This window comes from Protopterus annectens, chromosome 6.part1 (genome assembly GCF_019279795.1).
Source record: "Protopterus annectens isolate FY-2018-M chromosome 6.part1, PAN1.0, whole genome shotgun sequence".
Classification (NCBI taxonomy): Eukaryota; Metazoa; Chordata; order Ceratodontiformes; family Protopteridae; genus Protopterus; species Protopterus annectens.
In genome coordinates this window covers 414738916-414760690 of record NC_056738.1, presented here as the reverse complement: position 1 = coordinate 414760690, position 21775 = coordinate 414738916, and the positions used below count along the sequence as shown (strand labels likewise).

The 21775-nt window shown below is 42.9% G+C and overlaps 1 protein-coding gene across 2 annotated transcripts in view; it reads right to left on the bottom strand.

The window, feature by feature from the left end:
- SPDYC (speedy/RINGO cell cycle regulator family member C) overlaps positions 1-21775 on the bottom strand; it is a 688680-nt gene that overhangs the window by 338756 nt on the left and 328149 nt on the right. For both annotated transcript variants that reach the window (XM_044075843.1, XM_044075844.1), the window contains exon 3: positions 9079-9137. In XM_044075843.1, coding sequence (XP_043931778.1) covers positions 9079-9137 — 59 coding nt within the window. The remainder of the gene's footprint in view (positions 1-9078; positions 9138-21775) is intronic.

Here is a 21775-nt window from a genome sequence, read left to right as displayed (position 1 = left end):
AGGCAGAAGGAATTGATTCCTCTGCATCACAATCCTCATAAGCAGAGAGGGGTTGCATGTCTTCATATTCAGAAGCATCAGAGTCATCGGACTCATGCTTAGATAAAACTACTGGGGACAAGTCCTTCTATTGGAAGGGGTAGCCTGGATTCTCCTAACAAGCATAAGGTCTTCCCCACTTGTAAGCATCTGAGATTGAGGCAAGGAAGCAGGTGCCCAAGCTTGGGTAGTCTTTTTTGGGTGTAGTTTGTACCCTGGGCCTTAGAAACTCAGTAGTTTTAGAAAGAACTGAAGACCCAAAAGAAGTCAGTCTGTCTAGTATCGGTAGTGTGAAGTATTTCCTTTGAAGTCAGTGCCTGCTCAGTGGCTCTGGACCCATTGAAGGTAGAGACATCTGCAGGATCCTTGGTTGAAGAAGAGTCTCACTGCATACCAGAATCCAAAAGGGTCTCTGTAGCGGCCTGGAAATCCACAGAAGTGGGCATCAGGGGCTGCAAAAGTGCCTCACTGAGGACCGGAGACACGACGACTAGCTTAGCGGAAGCACAGTCAGCAGTTTTGGACCAATGTGGTCCGTCTATCCTTACTTTTTTTGGAAGACTGGTAGTCTGATGGCTTACCAAAGCCATATTGGAATTAGAGGACTGAGCGAAAATATGTAGCTACAATAAGGGCCTGATAACGTATAGTCCTGGTGCTTAAAAGCACAAAAGCAACAGCAAGGGACTTTGTGGTCTGGACCTAAACAGGTGACACAGTAAGAATGGAAGTCTCGGTGCGGTATTTGTTTTCCACAGGTGAGAAAATTAATTTTCTGACAACAGTTAGAGCAAGAAAAAAGGATCCCGAATGGGGTACTTTGCTTTAAAAGACTTCAACTTCAATTCGAAAATGAAAACTCAGGAAGCAGCTGACTGGCACTCATGCAAACTGCTTCTGATTCGGGCTCCTCGGCAAGAAAGACTGATGTAATGGTATAAAAAGGCAGCTGACACCACTAACGACCTGACGTCAGTCTTGGAGCAACAGCAACAGATGCAGAAATATTAAGCCTCTGGTATTCGGGCCGACTGAGGGCTACCCCTGGCAGGATAACCCAAATGTGATGACTGCCACAGTGACACACTAACAAGCACCACCACCCCATCCCTGTCTGCCTCCAAAGACAGGCAGGCAACCTTTCAAAAGCTCTGAAAGGGCTTCTCAGAAAATGGATCTCAAACCAGATTGAGGACTGCCTCTCTGGCAATTACCACTAGAAGAGCTCCTCCACTGTCACAGGGAGCAGTCTCCAGAACAGTCCAAAAATCCCAGCGACTATCTGAACTACACTCTTCCCCACCCGCTGATTCTTGAAGGTCTGCTGGGATGTTTAGAATTTGACTCCTATGGCAGACAGGGGATTTACCATCCTGTTCACTCCAGGAAATAGTTTCTCTGACTTCAGAGCCAAACAAGGTTGATCACCACAAGGGGCATTAACGAAAGAAGTCTAAATGTTCAGCAAAAAGTCAGCCACATCAAACATGCCTCCTGATGGAAATTCCTGTGCCAGCAGCTCTAGACACCCCCTCTGTGGCATTAGATATGAGGTGCACAGAAGCAGAGGACAGGGATAAGAGGGTAGCTAGCCCTCTGGGAATCAAGTATCTTCTGATCTGCAGACAAGATCACTGGAAGAGAAGTGGAGATTTGTTTAACCAAATCTCTGCAGACTTGAGTGCCAAATTTAGCACTCAAGAATGTAGATTAAGCAGATACACTTCCCAAAACTGTCCAAAGCTTGAAAGTCCCTATTTGGCAGATGGGCATAGGAGCTTTCCTCCACAAGCTCCTCTTTGGTGTCTGCTGCCACCACCATAGATTCCACTGCCACACCCTTGTTTCGAAGTGGACAATCTTTAGGTGCCAAAGCTTGTTTGATTTTTTGGGAATAGGCTTAATTGTATTGTGCTCCTTCCAATCCTGGGAAGGAATACGATTTTATCTTAATCACAAAACATGGATGGACCACAACCAAAAGCCTTGAGTACCAATTCCTCCAAAAAGGTGGTGTCTGGGAAGCCCAACCCCCTTGTAAGTAGTTTAAGTAACTCTAATGACAAGTCAAGCGGGGACCTAGAGAAAACATTTTGCTTCATCAAAATCAGAATCAGACTCCTCAGAAGAGTCAACCACCACCAAGTGCTTTCTCTTACTCACTTCCTGGATGCCTCTTCTGCAGGTGGCTCAGGATAATACTCAAACGTGTATAGTCTCATATGGGAGTAGACTCAAGGCTCCAATACTGGCTGCCCTGAAGGGACAAGATTGTCAGGCTGCAAACTCTGGAGATCCTATGGGAAGGGTTAGATCCAACAGAAATGGGAAGGATCTAGCCCAACACTAATGCCTCCAAAGCCAAGCCTGCAATGAATCCGGGGAACTTCTTTTGATCCAAAACCCTAGGGAGAACCTCAACTCTGGAAGCCATTCAGCTCAGATTCAAGGCAGTCCCCAGAGAAGACCAGTCAAGCACCTAATCTCCTAGAGGAAGGCATGGATCAGAGACACTGGGATCTTAACCTGTCAATACTAAATGTTACTGCTCCAGAGTCAGGCAGGGTCTGAGCCAACCTCGACAGAACTTATGCATGGAGTCTATGCTCCTATTCAGATCTACCCTGGTCTGAAGTAGGACCCAAGGGTTCTGGATCCAGGCAGACTGCTTAAAGAAACCGGTCATCAAAGGGAGAATTCTCCATCAGATCCAACAGTGCTTGGAGTTTGTAGTATCCCTCATTGGATCTGGGTTCATAAGCACCACCATATCATCCTATCCACATCCAGTTTGGTTAAGTTTCTAGAAGACCCAATGGACTTTCAAAGATGTGGAAGGAGGCCTGAAGTGAGATCCGTTACTGAAGGACTGGTGATCTGAGTTCTCAAACACCGGGCTTGGGAAGAAATCACTGGGCTTACCACTACTGGATCAGATTGAGGTACTGGATTTGAGGGTTTAGCCACTTTCAGAACCAGTGCCAAATCCGGACAAGTTTTTCCGGATACCTTACTTTTGATTTTCCTTAGATTTAGGCACTGAAGAAGCAGAAGACTGTAGTTATCCCTGCTCTAACAGGAAATCATTTTGACACCTGATGTGGATGGGAATCGGGTCTCTGAACTACAGCCCTGTGCCCAAGTGCTTCCCAAGTAAAACAAGACATGCAGATATGCTGGACCCAGTCAACACATTTGCATGTGCATCTGGGTGAGGCAGCTTGTAAGCACAGGCCACACTTTCTGAAACCTGAAGGTTTCTCAGACATGCTGTAAAGCTATATTAACAAAAGAAAATGAAAGGCAACAAAGTCACAGGTTCAAACAAGTGACTTCTACTAAAGTCTACCTAAACAGAAAAATATGAGTATTTTTATCTGAATAAAATGGAAACACCTGGAGCAAAGAACCTGTCAGCTGTTGCACAGCAAACAAGATCTGGGGTAGCTCCCATGACGCAAGGTAATTATGGGTAGGGGTAGAGCCTGAACACTGGATCATAAGCTTTAAAGGGGCCAAAGACTGATCCTATCTCTGATCAGAGGCTCCATATGGAGAGGAATAGATGGAAAGAGATTTTCATAATTACTTACCAGCATAAGGTTTACCTCTTGTGAATTTTTTTTAAAAAACACAACCACATAGGCCATTACATTTCAAATGTACCGCATATGAGCACCAAGTATAGACAGAAACCAATGACTTAACATGTACTCTGGCACAGTAGCTGGAGATTGAAGATGTAATTGGCCTTTTCAGCAAGCTAGGTTTTTAAAAACAATGATGAATACCCAGGGATACAACTTGCTGTATATTTAGCAGTGTATTGTAATCAGCAGTATCATGTCAGATGGCACCTTTGGAAAATCTGATAACAGCCCAGTGAGAATGGTTAAATGATGTACAGCTAAATTAGTGCACCATAGGAGAGATCCTATAAAAAGTCAAAGTGCAAAGATTGCAGTCAATGAAATAGCCCACCACTGTCAGGAGCAGACTAGATAGTCATGATTACCCAGCAAGCATTGGTAAGAAACTAGCAATTGTACAAAAGCAAGCAGATGCTACACAACAGCAAAAGGGGATTCACTGCTCCGGTTAAAATGCCAAAGCAAAGTAATTAAGGGACTTGATAGCAATAGCAACAGAAGAGCAGGGCACAGCTGGCACCAGTGGCATATACAGATGAGCTTGTACTCTCCAAAAGAACAAGTTAGGCTATGCTCAAGTACACAGAAGGCTTTGCTGACAGCTCCTAATCCTGCAAGTCCTTTACCCTCCCCCTCACCACTTCCAACAAGCTGAAAGCCATTTACTCCAGTCCTAGAAAAATACCATACCTCTTGGGGAAAACAGACTAATATTGGAAGGCATATATATCTCCTGTTTGAGGAGAAGGTACTGCTTAAGATGCCCTTCTCTCTATAGCAAAGACTTTTAGCAAACTTCTGAGGCAGTTTGTTGGGAAAGGAGTGCAATGAAATAGCAGTAACCTGTAGACCACAAACTGCTGCATGAACAATTTTCAGTGATGAAGACTTTTGTGCAGTTACCATAGTTCCAAATACAGGAAAAAATGACCAGAACAAAGGGTCTAACATATACAAATGAATGTGATATAAAAAGTACAGTTGTGTACACTTACCATAAATGTAGATGTTAAGAGTGTCTTCACAGTTGCAGTCATCACTGTGGGGTTCTTCCTGCCGGCAGGCAGCCCTCAGTCAGCCAGAATCCCAAAGTCTGGGTCTGGCGTCGGCTGTGCACTCACCCTCCCTGAGATCAGAGCGCCAGGGGTACAAAGCTCCCAGCCGACGCCATATTCTCCAGTTTTTCTTGCCCCAGATGTCAGGTGCCCAAAAGCAAAGGCTAAAAGTAAAACAAAAAAGTAACATACAACAAACACCATACCCTGTAGCAAATACACCTCAGAAGAAGGGTGAAGCAGGGAACCACACCAATAAAAGCATAAGAGGGGACAGGAGGGTGGGTAACCCAGACTGAAACAGTGAAGACACCAACATCTGTGTACACAACTGTACTATGTTCGTGTTTCACTGTTGCAGTCATCACTGTAGGGCTGAATCCCAAAGCTGAGATAAAGGGGGATGGTTATTGAGTAGAAGGGGCGGCTAGAAGGCCTTACAAGACTGCAGAAGCCAAGCCTGCCCTGGACTTGGAATAAAGAGGGAGATTATAGTGCTTAGAGAAAGTATGCACTGAACTCCAAGTTGCAGCTTCCAAAATATCTTTGGTAGGTACTCCCCTGAGAAAAGCAACTGAAGTAGCAGCAGCTCTGGTAGAGGGAGTCCTAATTTTTCCTGGGATTTGCTCTCCATGATGAGAGTAACAAAATCTGATACCATGAGCAATCCATTTAGAAATGGTCTGTTCTGAAATAGCTTTGCCTTCTGAATTTGCTGCATAAGAAACAAAACAGTTCTGTTTTCCTGATATCCTTGGTTCTGTCCAGGTAAAAGTAAAGCTGCCTGTGCACGTCCAAAGAATGCAAGATCCTCTCCCCCTTTATTCTGTGGATTAAGGAAAAGGGTTGGCAGGTGAATAGTTTGGTTTAAAGCCACTTTAGAAACCACTTTAGGCATGAAAGAAGAGTTAGTCCTCAAAGAAACCCTGTCTTGATGAAAAATAATGTAAGGTTCCACAGCCATGAGCTCTTGTAACTCCGAGACTCTCCTGGCTGAAGTTAAAGCCAGTAGGATAACGGTCTTCCATGATACATATTTTATATCAGATGTGGCAGCAGGCTCAAAAGGAGGCAGAGTAAGCTTTTCCAGGACATAACTGAGGTCCCAGGCAGGAATGGGTGGTGTCCTAGGGGGCCTTAAATTCTTTGCTCCTCTGAGATAGTTTCAGAAGTGGATGTGAAAAACTTGGAGGATCTGTATTATAATGTGCAGAGATAGCAGAGGCATGTATTTTTATGGAGGAAAAAGATAAACCCTTATGCAACATATTGTTGGGTAATGTAAAATCAATGGAATATTTGGAATGAGAGGATCCGATTCCTGAGCATGCATCCAAGTGCAAAATCTCTTCCATTTACCTTCATGAGATTTCCTAGTGCTAGGCCTTCTGGCTTATAAGATAACATCCATGACCTGTTTGGAAAGGGTAGGATTAATCATAGACCCTGAATACGCCAGGCTGCGAGTTTTGATACGAGAGTGCAGGACCTGGCCCTGATGATGTGACAAAAGATCTGCAATCTGAGGTAGAATCCAAGGAGGCTCCTGGGATAGATGCATCAGTAGTGTTAAGTACCAAAACTGTCGAGGCCAATTCTGGGTTAGTAAAATCAGCTTTGGTTTGTCCTGTTTTATCTTTAATAACAGCCTTGGTAGAAGAGGTAGTGGTGGAAAGACAAACCCAGAGAGGTTCCTCAAACTGCATGAGACGGCATCCACTTTCCATGCTAGCTTGTGATATGTCCTTGTGTAAAATGTCTAACTGGTAGTTGTGGGGAGATGCAAATAGATCCATGTCCGGGCAGCCCCAAGCTTCTGTAATCTTGAATATTTGGGTGTCTGGCAGACAGCCTGAGCAGGAACCTGTCCAACCCACACGAGTGGATGCTAGAGTGTTTTGTTTCCCTGGCAGGAATGGAGCTTGTAGGTCCACTTTGCAAGCTAGTGCTGTGTTGCATAGAGTCATGGCTAGTCTGCAAAGGGGGTAGGAGTGTGAACCCCCTTTATTGTTTATGTACCACATAACTGTGGTGTTGTCTGTCCGTATCAGTAGCTGTCCTGGCTGTAAAAGATCCCTGAAAGCCAAGTGGGCATTCTGCACAGCTAACATCTCTTAAATTGATATGTAGATGCTTCTGATCCTCTGTCCAAAAACCTTGCAGGCCTTTTCCCTGAAGGTGGGCTCCACATGCATAATCCGAGGCGTCCGTGGTTATCACTTGGCTGGCTAGAGGTAGACTGAAGGCTTTCCCTTTGTTTTGAAGACATGCCATGGCCCACCAATGGAATTCCTTTTGCAGCCAAGGCAAGACAGCAATCTCTGTTTCTAGACTGTGACAATGCTGGGACCATACGCTTTTTAGGTACCATTGCATCTTCCTCATATGCAGTCTTGCATATGGTATGACAGTAGGATGCAGGAGGCCATGTAACCCAAAGCCTGCAGGAATTTCCTTGCAGTTAGCAGAGACATTAATGCCAGGCTTTTGAAAGTTGAAACCAGTTATAGTTGCTTTTCTGATGTCCGGGATGCCATCTGGGTTGTTGCGTTTAAAAGAGCACCCAGGAAAGTTATCTGTTGAGTGGGTGTCAAATTTGACTTTTTTACGTTCACAGTGAATCCCAGGTACTTGAGTAGATTCTGAACAAATTCCAGGTGCTGGAGTAAAATATCCTTGATGTCTGCTTGAATAAGGCAGTCGTCCAGATAAGGGTAAATTTGAAATCCCTTGAGTCTGCAGTAAGCTACTACTGGTGCCAAGCAAAGACCCTGGGCGCAGTACACAAGCCAAAGGGCAGCGCAGAGAATTGGGTAATGTTTTAAGCCTGCCTTGAACTTGAGGTATCTTCTGCACTCCTGTCTGAACGGAATGTGTAGGCAAGCCTCCTTTAAATCCAATGTCACCATCCATGCATTTTTGCTCAACACTGGCAGGAGCTGCTGCAGAGTAAGCATCTTGAACTTTGGTATCTCCAGCAAAGTATTTAAGATTGACAGATCCAGGATGGGTCTCCAAGTATTTTGCTTTCTGGGAACTAGAAAGAAAGAGTCTTGAATAAAAGCTTTGTCCCATCTCTGAATTTGGAACCAGTTCTATGGCCCTCATAGCCATGAGGAACCTCACCTGTTTTAATGACTCTGCCCATCGAGTTTCTGATAGATCAGGCCATCCGTTTGGTTTTGGTAAGGTGTGAAAGTGGAATTTGTAACCTCTTAAGGGAGCATTATCCGAAGGTCCTGCACCTGGAGTATTCGAAGGCCAAGTTGGCTCCTCGTGAGAGTCCGTTTCGGCAAGCGGTTCTGTAATGGCCGACAGGGGCTTCGAAAGCACCTCACTGACGGCCGAACCGGCAGCTGGCTCGGATTGTAGACTGTCATCTGATTTGGACCTCTGAGGCCTATCCTTGCGCCTTTTATGAACGCCGGTAGTCGGATGTCCGATGACATGTTATAATTAAATCGCCTCCCAAAGTAATGAAAAGCAAAATCGTATCTCCGTTTAACAGTACGTTGATTAAATCTAGTACAAAATTGACAACTAGCTACGTCGTGGTCAGGGCCTAGACAAGGAATACAGTAAGAGTGAAAATCCTTATGAGGTATTTGCTTCCCACATGAAATACAATTAAGTTTTTCTAACATCGGTCTGGAGCAAGAAAAAAGTTTCCCCAATGGGGTACTTCACTTTGAAAAGAAGAAAGCCTTTGGTATGAAGCACCAAAAATAAACAGGAGTCAGCCGACCGGCACTTGCGAACTGCTTCCACCACGCAGCAAGAAAGACTAGGGAACATGGCATCGGCTGGGAGCTTTGTACCCCTGGCGCTCTGACGTCAGGGAGGGTGAGTACGCAGCTGATGCCAGACCCAGACTTTGGGATTCTGGCTGACCGAGGGCTGCCTGCCGGCAGGAAGAACCCTACAGTGATGACTGCAACAGTGAAACATGATGAACATCAAGACAGCCACTTTCAGATCTGGAAATGCATGCAAGTGGTAATTAGACCTACTTTAACAAGCCTTTCATAAGCTTCACAGAACCGCAGACATCACATCTCTCAAAGCAAGGGGACTCCAATATAATTTTCTAAACGTGAACTTGTTTGTAATAAGATCTGAAGCAGTTTAATAAAGCTGAACAGTTTCCATGTTATGTAAATATCTTTATCACATCCATAGGTTAAAGTTAAACTAGTTTTAAACACCTACATGCCAAGAGAGTTCACCAGGCTGGTGGAAATGCACTCCATACCAAATGTAAAATAGTATTCAGATCTGAAAATTTGGTAATCAAAATACAACCAGAAACTCCAAACTTATTAAAAATATCTTACCTTATCAGAAATCCGATGGCATGAATCCATGCACAGAAAATCCTGGATCAGGGCATCCTCTGGGGGGAAATGAAAAATGTTACACCTTAATGGCCTCACCCTAGCTTTTACATAACTCTCATCTTTTCCTTTGTTCAAAAAATCTACCTCCCCACTCAAGATAAATCAGTACTAAATATGACATGAAAAAAGCGGTTTCATACACTATTTCTGCTTTAACAGCTTGCAACATGAAGCTCCTCAGACCCTAGAAGCAAAATATAACATTACATGAATGATCCCTATTAAACAGCTCAGCAATACATCACGTTCAAGCAAAAAAATGGGACTTGAATAGAAGGTGCCAACTTAGTTTGGAGGAGACTTGCGGGAAGACATTTTTACCTTTCCTTCCTCAGATTACGATATCAAATACACGTCAAAGCATCTCTTCTCAAAGGTGCCATCAGCTTCATAATTACCAGTTAAGGATGTCTACGTTCCAAGTAATGTTCACATCAATATGCCTTCAGGACACAGATCCATGCTAAATAATGTGAGCACAGTACCAATTCAAGGAGCTCTCATGCACCAATTAGAAAAATCACTTCGCACCTTCTCTAGCAGTTTTGGAAGCTCCTATGTTCAGATGAAACTAATGCCCTTCTTTAACCTCAATTCCACAGTATTCCTTTGCAAGTGGATCACACCATCCAGTTACGTTATCTGAACATGGGTGGGGCCTTAAATACTCTACAAAACAGCTTGTGTATTTTACAAGGACAGATGACAATCCACTGCAGCCAACCTTTCAATACTACTCATATTGGTTTAAAATATTCAAGAAACCCTCTACAATGAAAACCAGAAAATAATTCAAAGTACACACTTGGCAAGATGTCAAAAATCAAAAAACAATTAGCAGTGAATTAAGCACTACTCCTGCAGTTAAGTTGTAAAAACGAATACAGCAGAGTCTACTGGTATAAGGTCTGTTCAGCAAAATCCTTGCAGTCTTTAAAACTGGACAACCATGGATACTTATCCCCTACTCATGGGCACTGCATAGACCAAACTTTGTAACACACAGTATGACACTCCCCCTGCCCTCCAACCCATAAAATTGCTGTCAGGAAGCCTCACAGCCAGTATTCTTTAGTGCTTGCTGAAATTTCTAAATGGCTCTTAGTACTGGAAGACACCTTAGCAAGCCTCTGAAAACACCTATAAATCCCTTTTTAATTTAAAGCCTTTGATAAAAATGTATATATTCCTTCAGCTGTACAGAACACCCTATTCCTCATTTGGAAAGGCACCAAACTGAAAACAACCTACACCCAAGAGAAAGCTACTCAGCTGGTTTTAAAAATTGTGTAAATCCAGACTCCTATCCAGCCACTATACATACCTCCAAATAAAATACTGTAAACCAATCCACCCTCACTGTTTTATACCACTATCAGATGGACAGCAAAGCTTCTCCAAAGTCAGCTCCACCAGAGTGGAACCAACTCAACTTCAGTCCAGCAAACTGAACTAATGGAACACATACCTCAAAAGTCTAGCTTAAGGCTTTGTAAAAAGTCAGTCCATAATCCGTGACAAACAGGGCAGAGGCTTAGACCGTCACTTACACTGGTAACACACAAGGATGCCTCTATGCTGCAAAAAAAGCACCTTTAAGCCTTCACTTTGCTTAACATTTTTGCTGCAGAAGCAAGGAACATTCCAAGGGGAAGCACAATGACTCAAAGGGATCTTTTGGAAGCACAAGTAAAAGTAAAAAGGAAAGACAGCTCAACTGTGCTTCTCTGATCTAACAGAAAAAAGGGAAGACAACCGCTTCCACTAATCAGGGAGAGACATGTAGAGGGGCTTGACTGTGCAACAGATGCAAGTGCTTACAGTGGTGGCCAATCGTTGGATGGGTCATATACTAACATTTCAACCGTTTTCCACAATAGTCTGGGCAAGCTTACTGTTACTTGGAAAGCAGAACATAGGAACCCATGATGCTTCAATGCAACAGTAAGCTTGTTTTGTTTCCATAGAAGGGAAATACTAAAGTAATGTATTATATGGACCACTGTTCCAATCCAAATATGCTCTTGGGATGTAAAGGTCGACAATTCATACTACTGTGGATGCCTGCATTACTGAATGTATTGTAGGATCCATATTCTTAAGAATAGTTTACAACAGTGTCATGGTGAACTGCTCCTATCAGGCCATGTATTGGATGAAGATTAAAGTGCAGACTTCACCCTAGTATTGCAACCCTTGCACTTACAGAAGCCAGACTTGGTGTTAATGCCTGGACTTACTCACTGAATTCTCTATCCCTTGCCAGTTTGATTAGCAGGTATGATTTGGTGCACAGTTTGCAATGATGGAAGCTTCAAACCCAACTTCTGATACATGGATATGAAGCGTGTAACGGTTACACAAGTGTCAAAGGCAGTTCTTTTGGTTGTTGCTGGTTATTCAAGGACCACAAGCACCATTCAGATTAAACGACAGCAGCAAACTACAAAGCAAAGTCCAACGGTATAGACAGCTCTAACCCCAGAGGTACAGGATCATCCAACAGTATAGGGAAAGGGCATGTTAACCAACCCAAGACTGATACAGCAGTTTGAGCAGAAACAAGGAGCCAAGATAGTGACCAGGACCACCACGGCTAGATTAGCAGACTTTGCCCATGGGGAGGTTAGCTGAAGGGATGAAAATCTGACACTGCAATCTCATCGCAAAAAGGAACAAACCGGTTTCTATCCAAGGTATAGCTCCAGTCCCAACCTCAGTTGTAAGAAACCAGAGTTATGGCTCATTTGACTCTGGGCAAGACAGAGTAAGAGTAAAAGGCCTCTATTAAAGACGGTGCAACAGTGGGCTATTGCTTTACCTATCCCATTCTTGACTTAAATGTTCTTTTGCATCTAGGCCCTTGGCTGGGGAGGAAGCTGGACAATCAGTGGAAGACCCTCTACAGGAGGACAGACTGATACAGATGTCAAATAGCAGTAAAACAAAAAATGCTGGTGTCAGTCTTCAGTTGCAAAAGCTCGTCACTTCTGGAATTTTAACAGCTTGAGTATAAACATGCTTGGAAGCACTGAACCAAAAGCCAGTCCTCCAGAGCCACCATGTCAGAAGTTTACATGACTAAACCCAACCACGGTCTAAGGTCTTGGAGCCAAATTTCCATCCAGAAGGCACTGTAGCTTTAGTGATATTACAGGATACATATACAGGTCCCCATTTTAGACTCCTTGCTTGCACAAGGTTGAACATTAGGACAAAAGTATACAACACTTCTAGAGGAAGATGAATGGAAAATGAAAGCAGAACACATGACCCAGTCAAGACTACTTATATTTTACAAAGGGTCCTTCAGTGGGTGAAACTTGAGCTGAACTACCAGCAGTAGCTCTCTACACTCCCAGGACAAAAAACTGATTTCAGAGCACATCACTATGAAGTATTCTTAGCACACTACATGAAATGCATTACTTAGTGAAGAGTACATATTTCTAAATGTTTGAGCGTGCAAGCACTAGAAGCATCATACCAATAAACTTGTACTGCCCAAACATAACGTGTATATTTAAGGCACAACAGTGCTCCATGTGCTGTACCTTGTGCACCTTTTCTTCCAACTCACCCATGTTTTCCCTGGAACAGGAAAAAAAGGGGAACCATACAGTAGTGGAAAAGAAAATCTAAGTAGGTCTAGCACAGTCCTCTAGAATTTACCAAGAGACACAGTAAATCTGTACCCAGACAGTCCAAGTACAGGACTAACTAGTCCTTTTCTGCTTTAACACAGCATGTCGTAAGTTCTGATACCTCTCAGCCATATCCACCTTGTACTAAGCACACAAATAAGCCTTCTTGTACTGAGGTAAGAAATACCAAACCAACACATCTGAATGGCTTAGTCACAAGTGACCACATTGTCAGACTTCTACTCACCAGGTTGAGCAAGAACAGGATGACTTGGCTGCCTCTCAGCTGTGAGGATCACTGGGATCCTCAAATTCCTTGTGGACTAGTTTTGCCCTGTTGCTTAGTTTTATATTGGGATTCTATCACAGTGGTTTATTCCTTAGTCATTGCACAAAAGTGAGACATGACACCTCCTTGGATCATATGAAGGATGAAGTAATGGAGCTCCCAGAATATGCATCTAAAGTGGGTGAAAAACTGGTCTTTAGTTGCAAACATTATACATTACAAACCATGTTGTCACAACTGTAGTTGCAAACTTTATACATCACTTGTACTCTTATCCAGTCATGTCAAACTTCACATCTGATTCAAATCCTGACTTCTTTTAAACGTCATTCCTCCTCTGCATATATTGTTCCCACAGTTCACATATTTTTCCTGTGCAATTTGCTCCTACCCTTGCTATAGATCCCAATTCTAGTTTTATCTTATGTTCACTACTTCTAGTAACGCTAGTTTAGACAGATTTCTATTTCCTAGTACTTGCTTTTTTGGCAGCCACCATTTTGTAGTACTTGCTTTTTTGGCAGCCACCATAATTAGACTCAGCAAGGCCTTACTATGTTCTAGGCAATTCTGATTCTGTATCATAGCTCAGTAATTTCCTTAGTCACACCAAATTGCTCACCCATTATCTGACTGAGCAGTCTGCAGGGAATCTTTAAAGTCTGCCAATTCATTACACTCCCACAAAATGTTCCCATTTACCTCTTTCCCATCACACCTCCAACATTTGCTGTGGAGGAAAAAATCTTTGGGGTCTACTTTGGGTATAAAAATACCTAAACACTTCCAAGTTCATAGGTTGGTACTAGGCTATCGGCCCTAATGCCTATGCAAGCCTAGCCATAACAATACCCTGGAAATTCATTCCCACAATATTTACTTCTCTGGGCCCCTGTCTAGCAGGGCGACTGACATGATCCCTGGGGTGAATGTCTCATCTCCCATCCAATCAAGGTTCCTTTTGAAGAGGGCCAATGAGGTGCTCTGCTTGACATGTATGGGCAGTCTATTCCAGAATATGGGGCGTGGTGAGAAACTAGTCAGGAACAGTATCCAGACTGCCAAAAAACAAACCACACTACAAATATAATTTACAGTTGGCTTGGCTATTGGTTATCAGCTTGTCAGAAGACTGACAACCCAAGCTGCTTTGCAAGGGACGACTAGAACCTCTCCCCCCATAGCTTCTATACATTGACCAATCCTGGACAGTCTTTAAAATTACCCAGTCAAACCAAATCACGACTGTCGAGGTACCACTGGTCAATGCTAGAAAGTTGCATTGCTTGCAGGCATTAACTCTGCACAGTTACTGAAACTGTTTCAGAATAGCGACAGCACTCCTGCAGCCCAGTGTTTTAAAGCCTACCATTTTTCAGACCCACTCCTGAAAATGACTTCATTATTGGAAAGGGGAGTCTCTGTATACCTATAAAGACAACTCGTATCTCAAGTCTTAAGGCACAATTAGGGCAACTAAACTTCACTATATCCTTCTTGTGATAAATAAAACTCCATTCCACACCATGGCAAAATACCATAGCCTCTCCATGTCACCTGCAGACCAGGAGATGCATCTAAACTGCCATCCCTCTCTATTTAACCCAACACTACTTGTGGGAGATTTCTGTTCCACTAACTGGGAAACCTATAATGCCACAAACATACCCACATTCCTTGACTAATACCAGTTCCTTAAACCAACCAAGTTAAAGTCCCAATTGGGGATTCAAAAATATTTGATCTAGTCCTCATCAATATAGTCCTTTAAGCTCACCTTTAGTAACATCATTGGTCAAATCTGACCACCCTTCAGTAAAACTTGAAGGGTAAAGCCCGAATTACCACAAAACCCTTGTCTCTGGAAACTGTAAAGCAAACTTGCTGTTTACTTGATGAAATTTAAGTGCCTTCCTCACCTCAATAACCCCCATCTTGCATACTGCCATATTTGCAGATAATTTTTAAGCCCATCACAATGCATGTATTGAGGTATTAATCCCCATAAGACACACCAACTTCAGGAATAGCCATGGTGATGGAATCCACACAACTGTACAAGAAGAAACGGTCCTTGAGAGCAACTCAATACCTAGGAAGAGAACTCAAAAGCAAAATCAAATCCCCCAAGACCAAGTATGAACTGAAATTTGCCACCTGTACTAACCAAAGTCTTTTAGCCATGTTAAACCTTAAGTAATGCCCAGCACTCCATGGAAGTAACCAACCTAATAGAAAAATATAGCTCAGACTTAACTCCATCCTCCCCCCCTAATCTGCCCCAAACAGTATAGCTATATATCAACTCTGATCACTTAGAGCAGAGTCAGTGTCAAGGCCCAACGCACTGGCCCCATGAGTCCTGATATGCCAGATTGTCTTCCTATCACTTAGTCTCAGACTCATTACCAAGCCTATTCATCAGTCGCCTCTCCAATGCATTATATAGATGTGGATACCTGCCATCTACTACTGACCTACAACCCTAACAAGCCACATCTGTAAATCAATGGTCATGGTAATAAACAAAGACATATGCAATACACAAGACCTGGAACAAAGTTAGCTTTTGTTTTGTTAAAAGTTAGTCTGACCTTTGTGATTTGAGCAAGTCACGGATATTGAATGCAGGCAAAACTGTTGACACCCTCTCTCTGGACCCTAAAGCTACTGATGCCTTCCCACATTCTGGCATTAAATAAACTAAACGTAAACACCTATGCTATCCACTGGATAGCAAATGGCTTACTGACAAAACCCAATCTATTAGAATTGGAAGTCCGCAGTGTACCCAGTGATTTGGTCCTGTGATCTCTCTACTTCTTTATCAAGGCACAAAGATCCTGTGGCTCACCAAGTCTGTGGATGACTACAAAATCAGAGCTGTATGACCGATTCTTCAGGAGATCCTCAAAATGCATAACACTGCCTTAAGCTAAACACCAAAAAAATTCAGCATTGCCCCCTTGACAAACCTGGGCACCCATGCACCTACTACATAAACAATATCCCTTTGAAAACTGCCCATTACAGACATGGGCACTTGCTGACAATGAACAATTCATTCAACTCATCAGGAAATCCTTTCATCTAGCCACTGATCACCAGAAGTATACTCTCTAGGTCTAAGGAAAAACTATTCCTCCTTCAAATCCCTATAGTACAATGCCCCTTTGGTGTGTACTTGGGTTCATGTGTTATTAGGCAACTGATTACTTGCGTATTATCGCAACCAGATTTTTGCGGTTTCAAAACACGCATACCACCACAGAACAGTCAATAACAAACTGTTTATGTTTACTACTGGCAAAAACATTTACATTGCTTTACAAGGAGTGTGTTCCCATTTTCTGTGCATTACATGCTACAGTTTTCATGGCTGCTATCATACTACAGTTTTCATGGCTGCTATCATACTACCATTTGTATTGTAGCAACCAGGGGAGCAGTCTGTACAAAGTATAGTTACTCATTCCATTATTTGAAATGCCAAGATTAAGTAACCTAACTTGGCCCTCAATTGCGACCTCAGACGACAGTTAAGTTAGTTGAGTGCTCCTGGGCAGACTCGGCAAGATCTTGGGAAATTTCACAGAAACTGCCTGCAAACGAGTTGAGCCTGACTGCTACCATTAATCACTGCTAAGGGTAGAAACTCCTTCAAAGGAGGAACTGATTGTAAATACAGCTGTAGTGATATTTTCACCAGTCAAGTACAGGCAATTATTCATGTAAAAGGGCTAGATGTTGAAATTTGTTTGCCTGAAAATTACCCAAAAGCACACAGGGCAGAATTGACAAGATCCTTTGGAAAATAGAAAAGCCATTCAGAAAGAGGAAGTAAACAAAGGAGTTCTGCCTACTCAGTACAAGTAATTAACAGCCCCACTTCCAGTATCACAGAGTTCATCATACAAGGACTGCACATTTCTGCAACAGTAATGACCATATTTCAGGATAGTTAACCAACTGCTATTGCCATTCAAAATCTGGTTGTAATAATATGCAAGTACCAGCAATTGATCTGGAGGACAACTTATAGCCTAGCCACAATATCCCAAACTACATCCCAAACTGTAGGTACCCACCAACATGATTTATGCCTAATTTAGACTCCTTGAAATGATGGCTTAAGAGGCCAAATGTGGGGTGTATTTACAGTTGTCAAGTTTCACTTAAGAGGGTCAGGGAGCTACTTTGCTTGATATCCAAAGAGTCAGCAGGAATTCTCTGAGCTCTTTTGCCAGTAGGTTCTATGTTGTTTCACTGGAGGGAAAGATTTCTCTCAACACCTGTATCACATAAGACAAATAGAAGAAAAAACATATTAACATTTTCTTCATTTATATACAAGTCCAACATTGTTTAACTGTCAAATCTGCTTTCTCAAGCCTTACTCCTTACTAAATGCACAGTTCCTAAAAATTCCATTTCTATACAATTTACTCCTCCCTTTTTCTAAGATCACTAACACTATTCCATACTTCAAATCTGTCTACTTCCAACTGGAATTGCTTTTTGGCAACCAACAGAAGTTAAATTTAAGGACTTCTTTATAGACAATTCAGTTCTTCAGCTCAAAAGAATCCTTGGTTACAGCCATTTTCTCCCACAATATCAGAATATTCTGTAGGGAATTTTTAAAATTTACTAACTCATTACACTCCCAAAAACGTGTCCCCAGTTACCTTCATCTTCCCCATCACGCCTCCAACATTTGCTACTTGAGGAAAAATTTTGACATCTGACTGGGGTGCAACCATTTATGCAACCACTTCCAAGCAAAAATCCTAAACCTTACGGTCTTTGCTGCATACTTAGGAACCATACACCCCCCATTCCCTTAGGTATTGCTTTTTCAGTCACTTCTCAATCTTTTCTAACCTCCTCCAATTTTTATAGTTGTGCAATATTCTGTGCACCCTAATTATCAGTTTAACAGCTTCCTGTTCTAGATTCAACTAAGCTACGAGAGTTGATCTTTCACTTGGGACTCGCCTATCCTTTTCTGCTAAAATTCTGATACACAACTTAAGATCTTAGCCTGAGCTTAGGGTGTTTTCCAGATGTGCAGGAGGTTGCATTGGACAGGATCCTTGATCCTCTACAGGCTTGACAGTTCTCTTCAAGAGTCTGTCAGACAACTCAGATTTTCTGAGTAGCTCAAGGAGCACATGCCCTAGATTCTGAGTAGTCCATCAAGCAGGGTCATATGCTTAGACAAGTACATACCAAGATCCTATTTGGACCTGACCAGGGAGTAGAGGGATGACTTGCTTAAATCAGGAAGATATGCACCTGATGAATAATCTACTGAATAAACCTAACAGTGGATGCATGCCGATCAAAGGAGAGTTCATTGTTAGTGAAAGTGCCCATGGTCCCCAATGACAAGGGACACTCCTTTGAAAGGGGTGTATGTGATAGGAGCATGGGTGCCCAGTTCCACTGGAATACACAATGCTGCATTTACTTTTAAGATCTAATACAGGTACCACTTATAGGTGCATGTTAGTCCCTCCTTAAGAATAAAGGTTATATAAGGAGTTACTGAACGCTCAAGTCTGGAGTCACCTGCAAACAGTCAGCCACAGGCCACTGACAGAAGTGGATACAAAGAGTTATGGTCCTAGGACCAACCCCAGGAGGACACTGCTTATAACTACCCTTTTTGAAGAAAGGGTACTTCCCACATTAACATTGGGTTCTGTCGGTTAGCCAGTTTGCTTTTCAACTGGCAAGCTTATCAAACTAAATGTAAATTCTTATTGATACCAAAATATCTGTTGCACTACACACCTTGGCCAGGACCAGACAGGCAGTGAACTAATGCTAGTGTATAATGCAGTGACTTATCCAATATCCACCAAGCTCAGAAAGATCTGCCTTTAACAAACCAGTCTTTAATCCACAGTTTCAAGACTAATTATATAACTTGGTGATGTAGGAATTCAACTGAATTATAGAGGAGGCTAATAAAGCATATAGTTCCCTGATCAGCAGTGGGGCAGGCCCCCCCCCACCCATACCTGCTAATAAACCTCGCTATCCAAGAAAAATGTCCACTTCATAAAAACCCTATACAATAGCCCTCCATAAAGGTGTCTCAAAGTTCACAAACTAGACAAATTGCCATTTTCTTACACTTAACCAAAATCCTGGAAAGATGTATTCACTCCAAACTTAATGCACATTAGTTTTTAGTTTCCCATCTTCCTAAAAGCATGGGTTCAGACAGACAATATAACTGTTGCTCTTTTAAGGTTCACAGATAAAAAATCAAATCAACAGAAATTCAGTACAACAAACCTCAACCCCATTTCTGGATCTATCCAAGGCATGTGACAGTCATTCTCCTAACAATTCTCTGCCAATGGGGAAAAACCCTCCTCACTTCATTTCTTAGTTACCTCACTAATAGGTCTGAAGCAGTGAAATGGTAAGATTTCTTTTACAGAGTCCCACAAGGCTCTGTCCTAGGACCATTACTGTACATTAACTATTTACACAGCAGCCAGAGACCACCCCAGTACAATATGCTAGTGTGCTACTAAGTTAAAGTTAATAGTGTGCTATTAAGACTTCACATGCTTCACTTACCCACCCAGAAATCTCTCTCCACAGAAGTTTGGCTCAACACCACCAATACATGCAGAGGAGTAACTGTGTTTAAAAAAAAAAAAGGCAGGATTTGAATGAGCTATGTAATGGTTAATAATGACTTGATATATTAAAGTGCTGTACAATATTTGCAGCTACATTTGTGTTAACAGTTTGTAAAGTTTGCAACTGAGATTGTGAAAAAAAAAAAGTTATGTACTTACCATAACTTGGAATCTGTACTATCCAGTGTCAATCACGGATGGGTCCTGGATCAGAGCCAACAAAGTGAGAGCCCCCAAGCTCAAGCTCCTCCCCAGGACTCATCTATACTACTCAGTTTGCTAGATAAATATTAGGACAGTGACTGTCCACACCCAGGAACCACAGAACCAAACAGACCATTACTCCAAGAACCCCCTGGTGACCAGGAGGGGGATGGAGGGTGGGAACATGATGAATGACACTAGATAGCACAGATTCCAAGTTATGGTAAGTACATAACTATCTAATGCTATCCATGTCATTATTGATCACTGATGGGTCAGAGCCCCCACCTATCCAAAACCCTGTGAGGTCTCAAAGGAGGACATGCCGGAGTACAGAAGAACCAAACGAGGCTCTACCTCAAGATACTAAACCTAACTTGTAATGCGGTACAAAAGTATGGAGGAGGTTTAACTAAGTAGCAGCAGCACAAATGTCATCCAAGAAGTCCTGGCCCAGAATGCCTAGTAGAAGCTTTAATACGCTTAGGAAGATCCCTGCAATTACTTTCGCAAATGTGAACTATACAACAAGCTATCCAATATAAAACTGACTTTGGAAATGACCCTGCCTTTCCTGGCCTGGAAGAAGGCTACAAAAAGGTGATCCGACTTTCAAAAGTCCTCAGTCCTCTCCAAATAGAGATGCAACTGTTGAACATTCAAGCAATGTAGCCAATACTCCCCTTTGTTAGAAAAGCTAGAAAAAAAACAAGACACTGAATAGACTGATTTAGGTTAGTTTCCAAAGCTACTTTTGGAATGAAAGACTGGTTCCAAGAGACACTATCCTTGTGAAAAATCATGAAGGGAGGCTTTATGCAAAGAGCCTGCAATTCAGAAACCCTCTTGGCAGAGGTAATGTACACCAAAAAGGCAGTCTTCCAAGATAGAAACATACTATCACTTCACAGCAGGTTCAAAATGAGCTGCGTCAGGGACTGCAGCACCAAAGCAAGATCCCAATTAGGCGATGGATATTTAAAGGGAGGCCTAAGCAAGAATACCCCCTTAAAGGCCATGCAGAGCCTAGAAGGAAACACAGGGCTATCACTTAGGTGAAAGTTAAAAATAGCAGTTAACTGAAGCTCGTTGTTGAGAAACTCGTTCCTTGTTGGAAGAAAGGAAAGACCATGTCCGGAGCAGAAAAGGGATCAATGTTCCTCTGACGAGCCCAAAAAGAGAACCTCTTCCATTTGCTGGAATAAACCTGTTTAGTGGAAGGTTTTGGAGATGCCAAAATATTGTCCTTCACTGGGGAAGGCAACTTAACCTGGCTGACTATCATTGAAACTGGAAATACGCCATCAGTCTCAGGGATATCAGGTCAAGAGGAGGAAGTCCCCATGGATGGGAGATAAGATCCTGGACAAGATCCAATATCCCAAGGTGGATAGTTCACATGAGACCAGAGCGGGGAAAACTAGGTTTGACAAGGCCAGAAGGGGGCAATGAGGATGAGGTGAGCCTTCAGGCGATGGGCATTGGGGGGGGGTAGGCATAGAGGAGTCTCAATGGCCAATTGTGAATCAGAACATCCCTGGGTGACTCCCCCAGTGGGGGGGGGGGGGATAGAGGCAAAGTATTTGCTGGGGCTGCAAACCGTTTCAGAGACCACTCGTGGGGCATCTGGATAGACCTGCTGAGCTGGTCTGCCAGCATGTTGGAATCACCAGGGATATGCAGTGCAAATAAAGCACCCGGAGGCCATCGACCATTCTCTCACAAGGCTTCGGCACAGCAGGTATGATCTGCCCCCCCCCCCACTTGTTGATTTACCAGACTACCCACCATGTAGTCTGTCTTGCCACAATCCCGAGAGAGGAAGTCCTGGA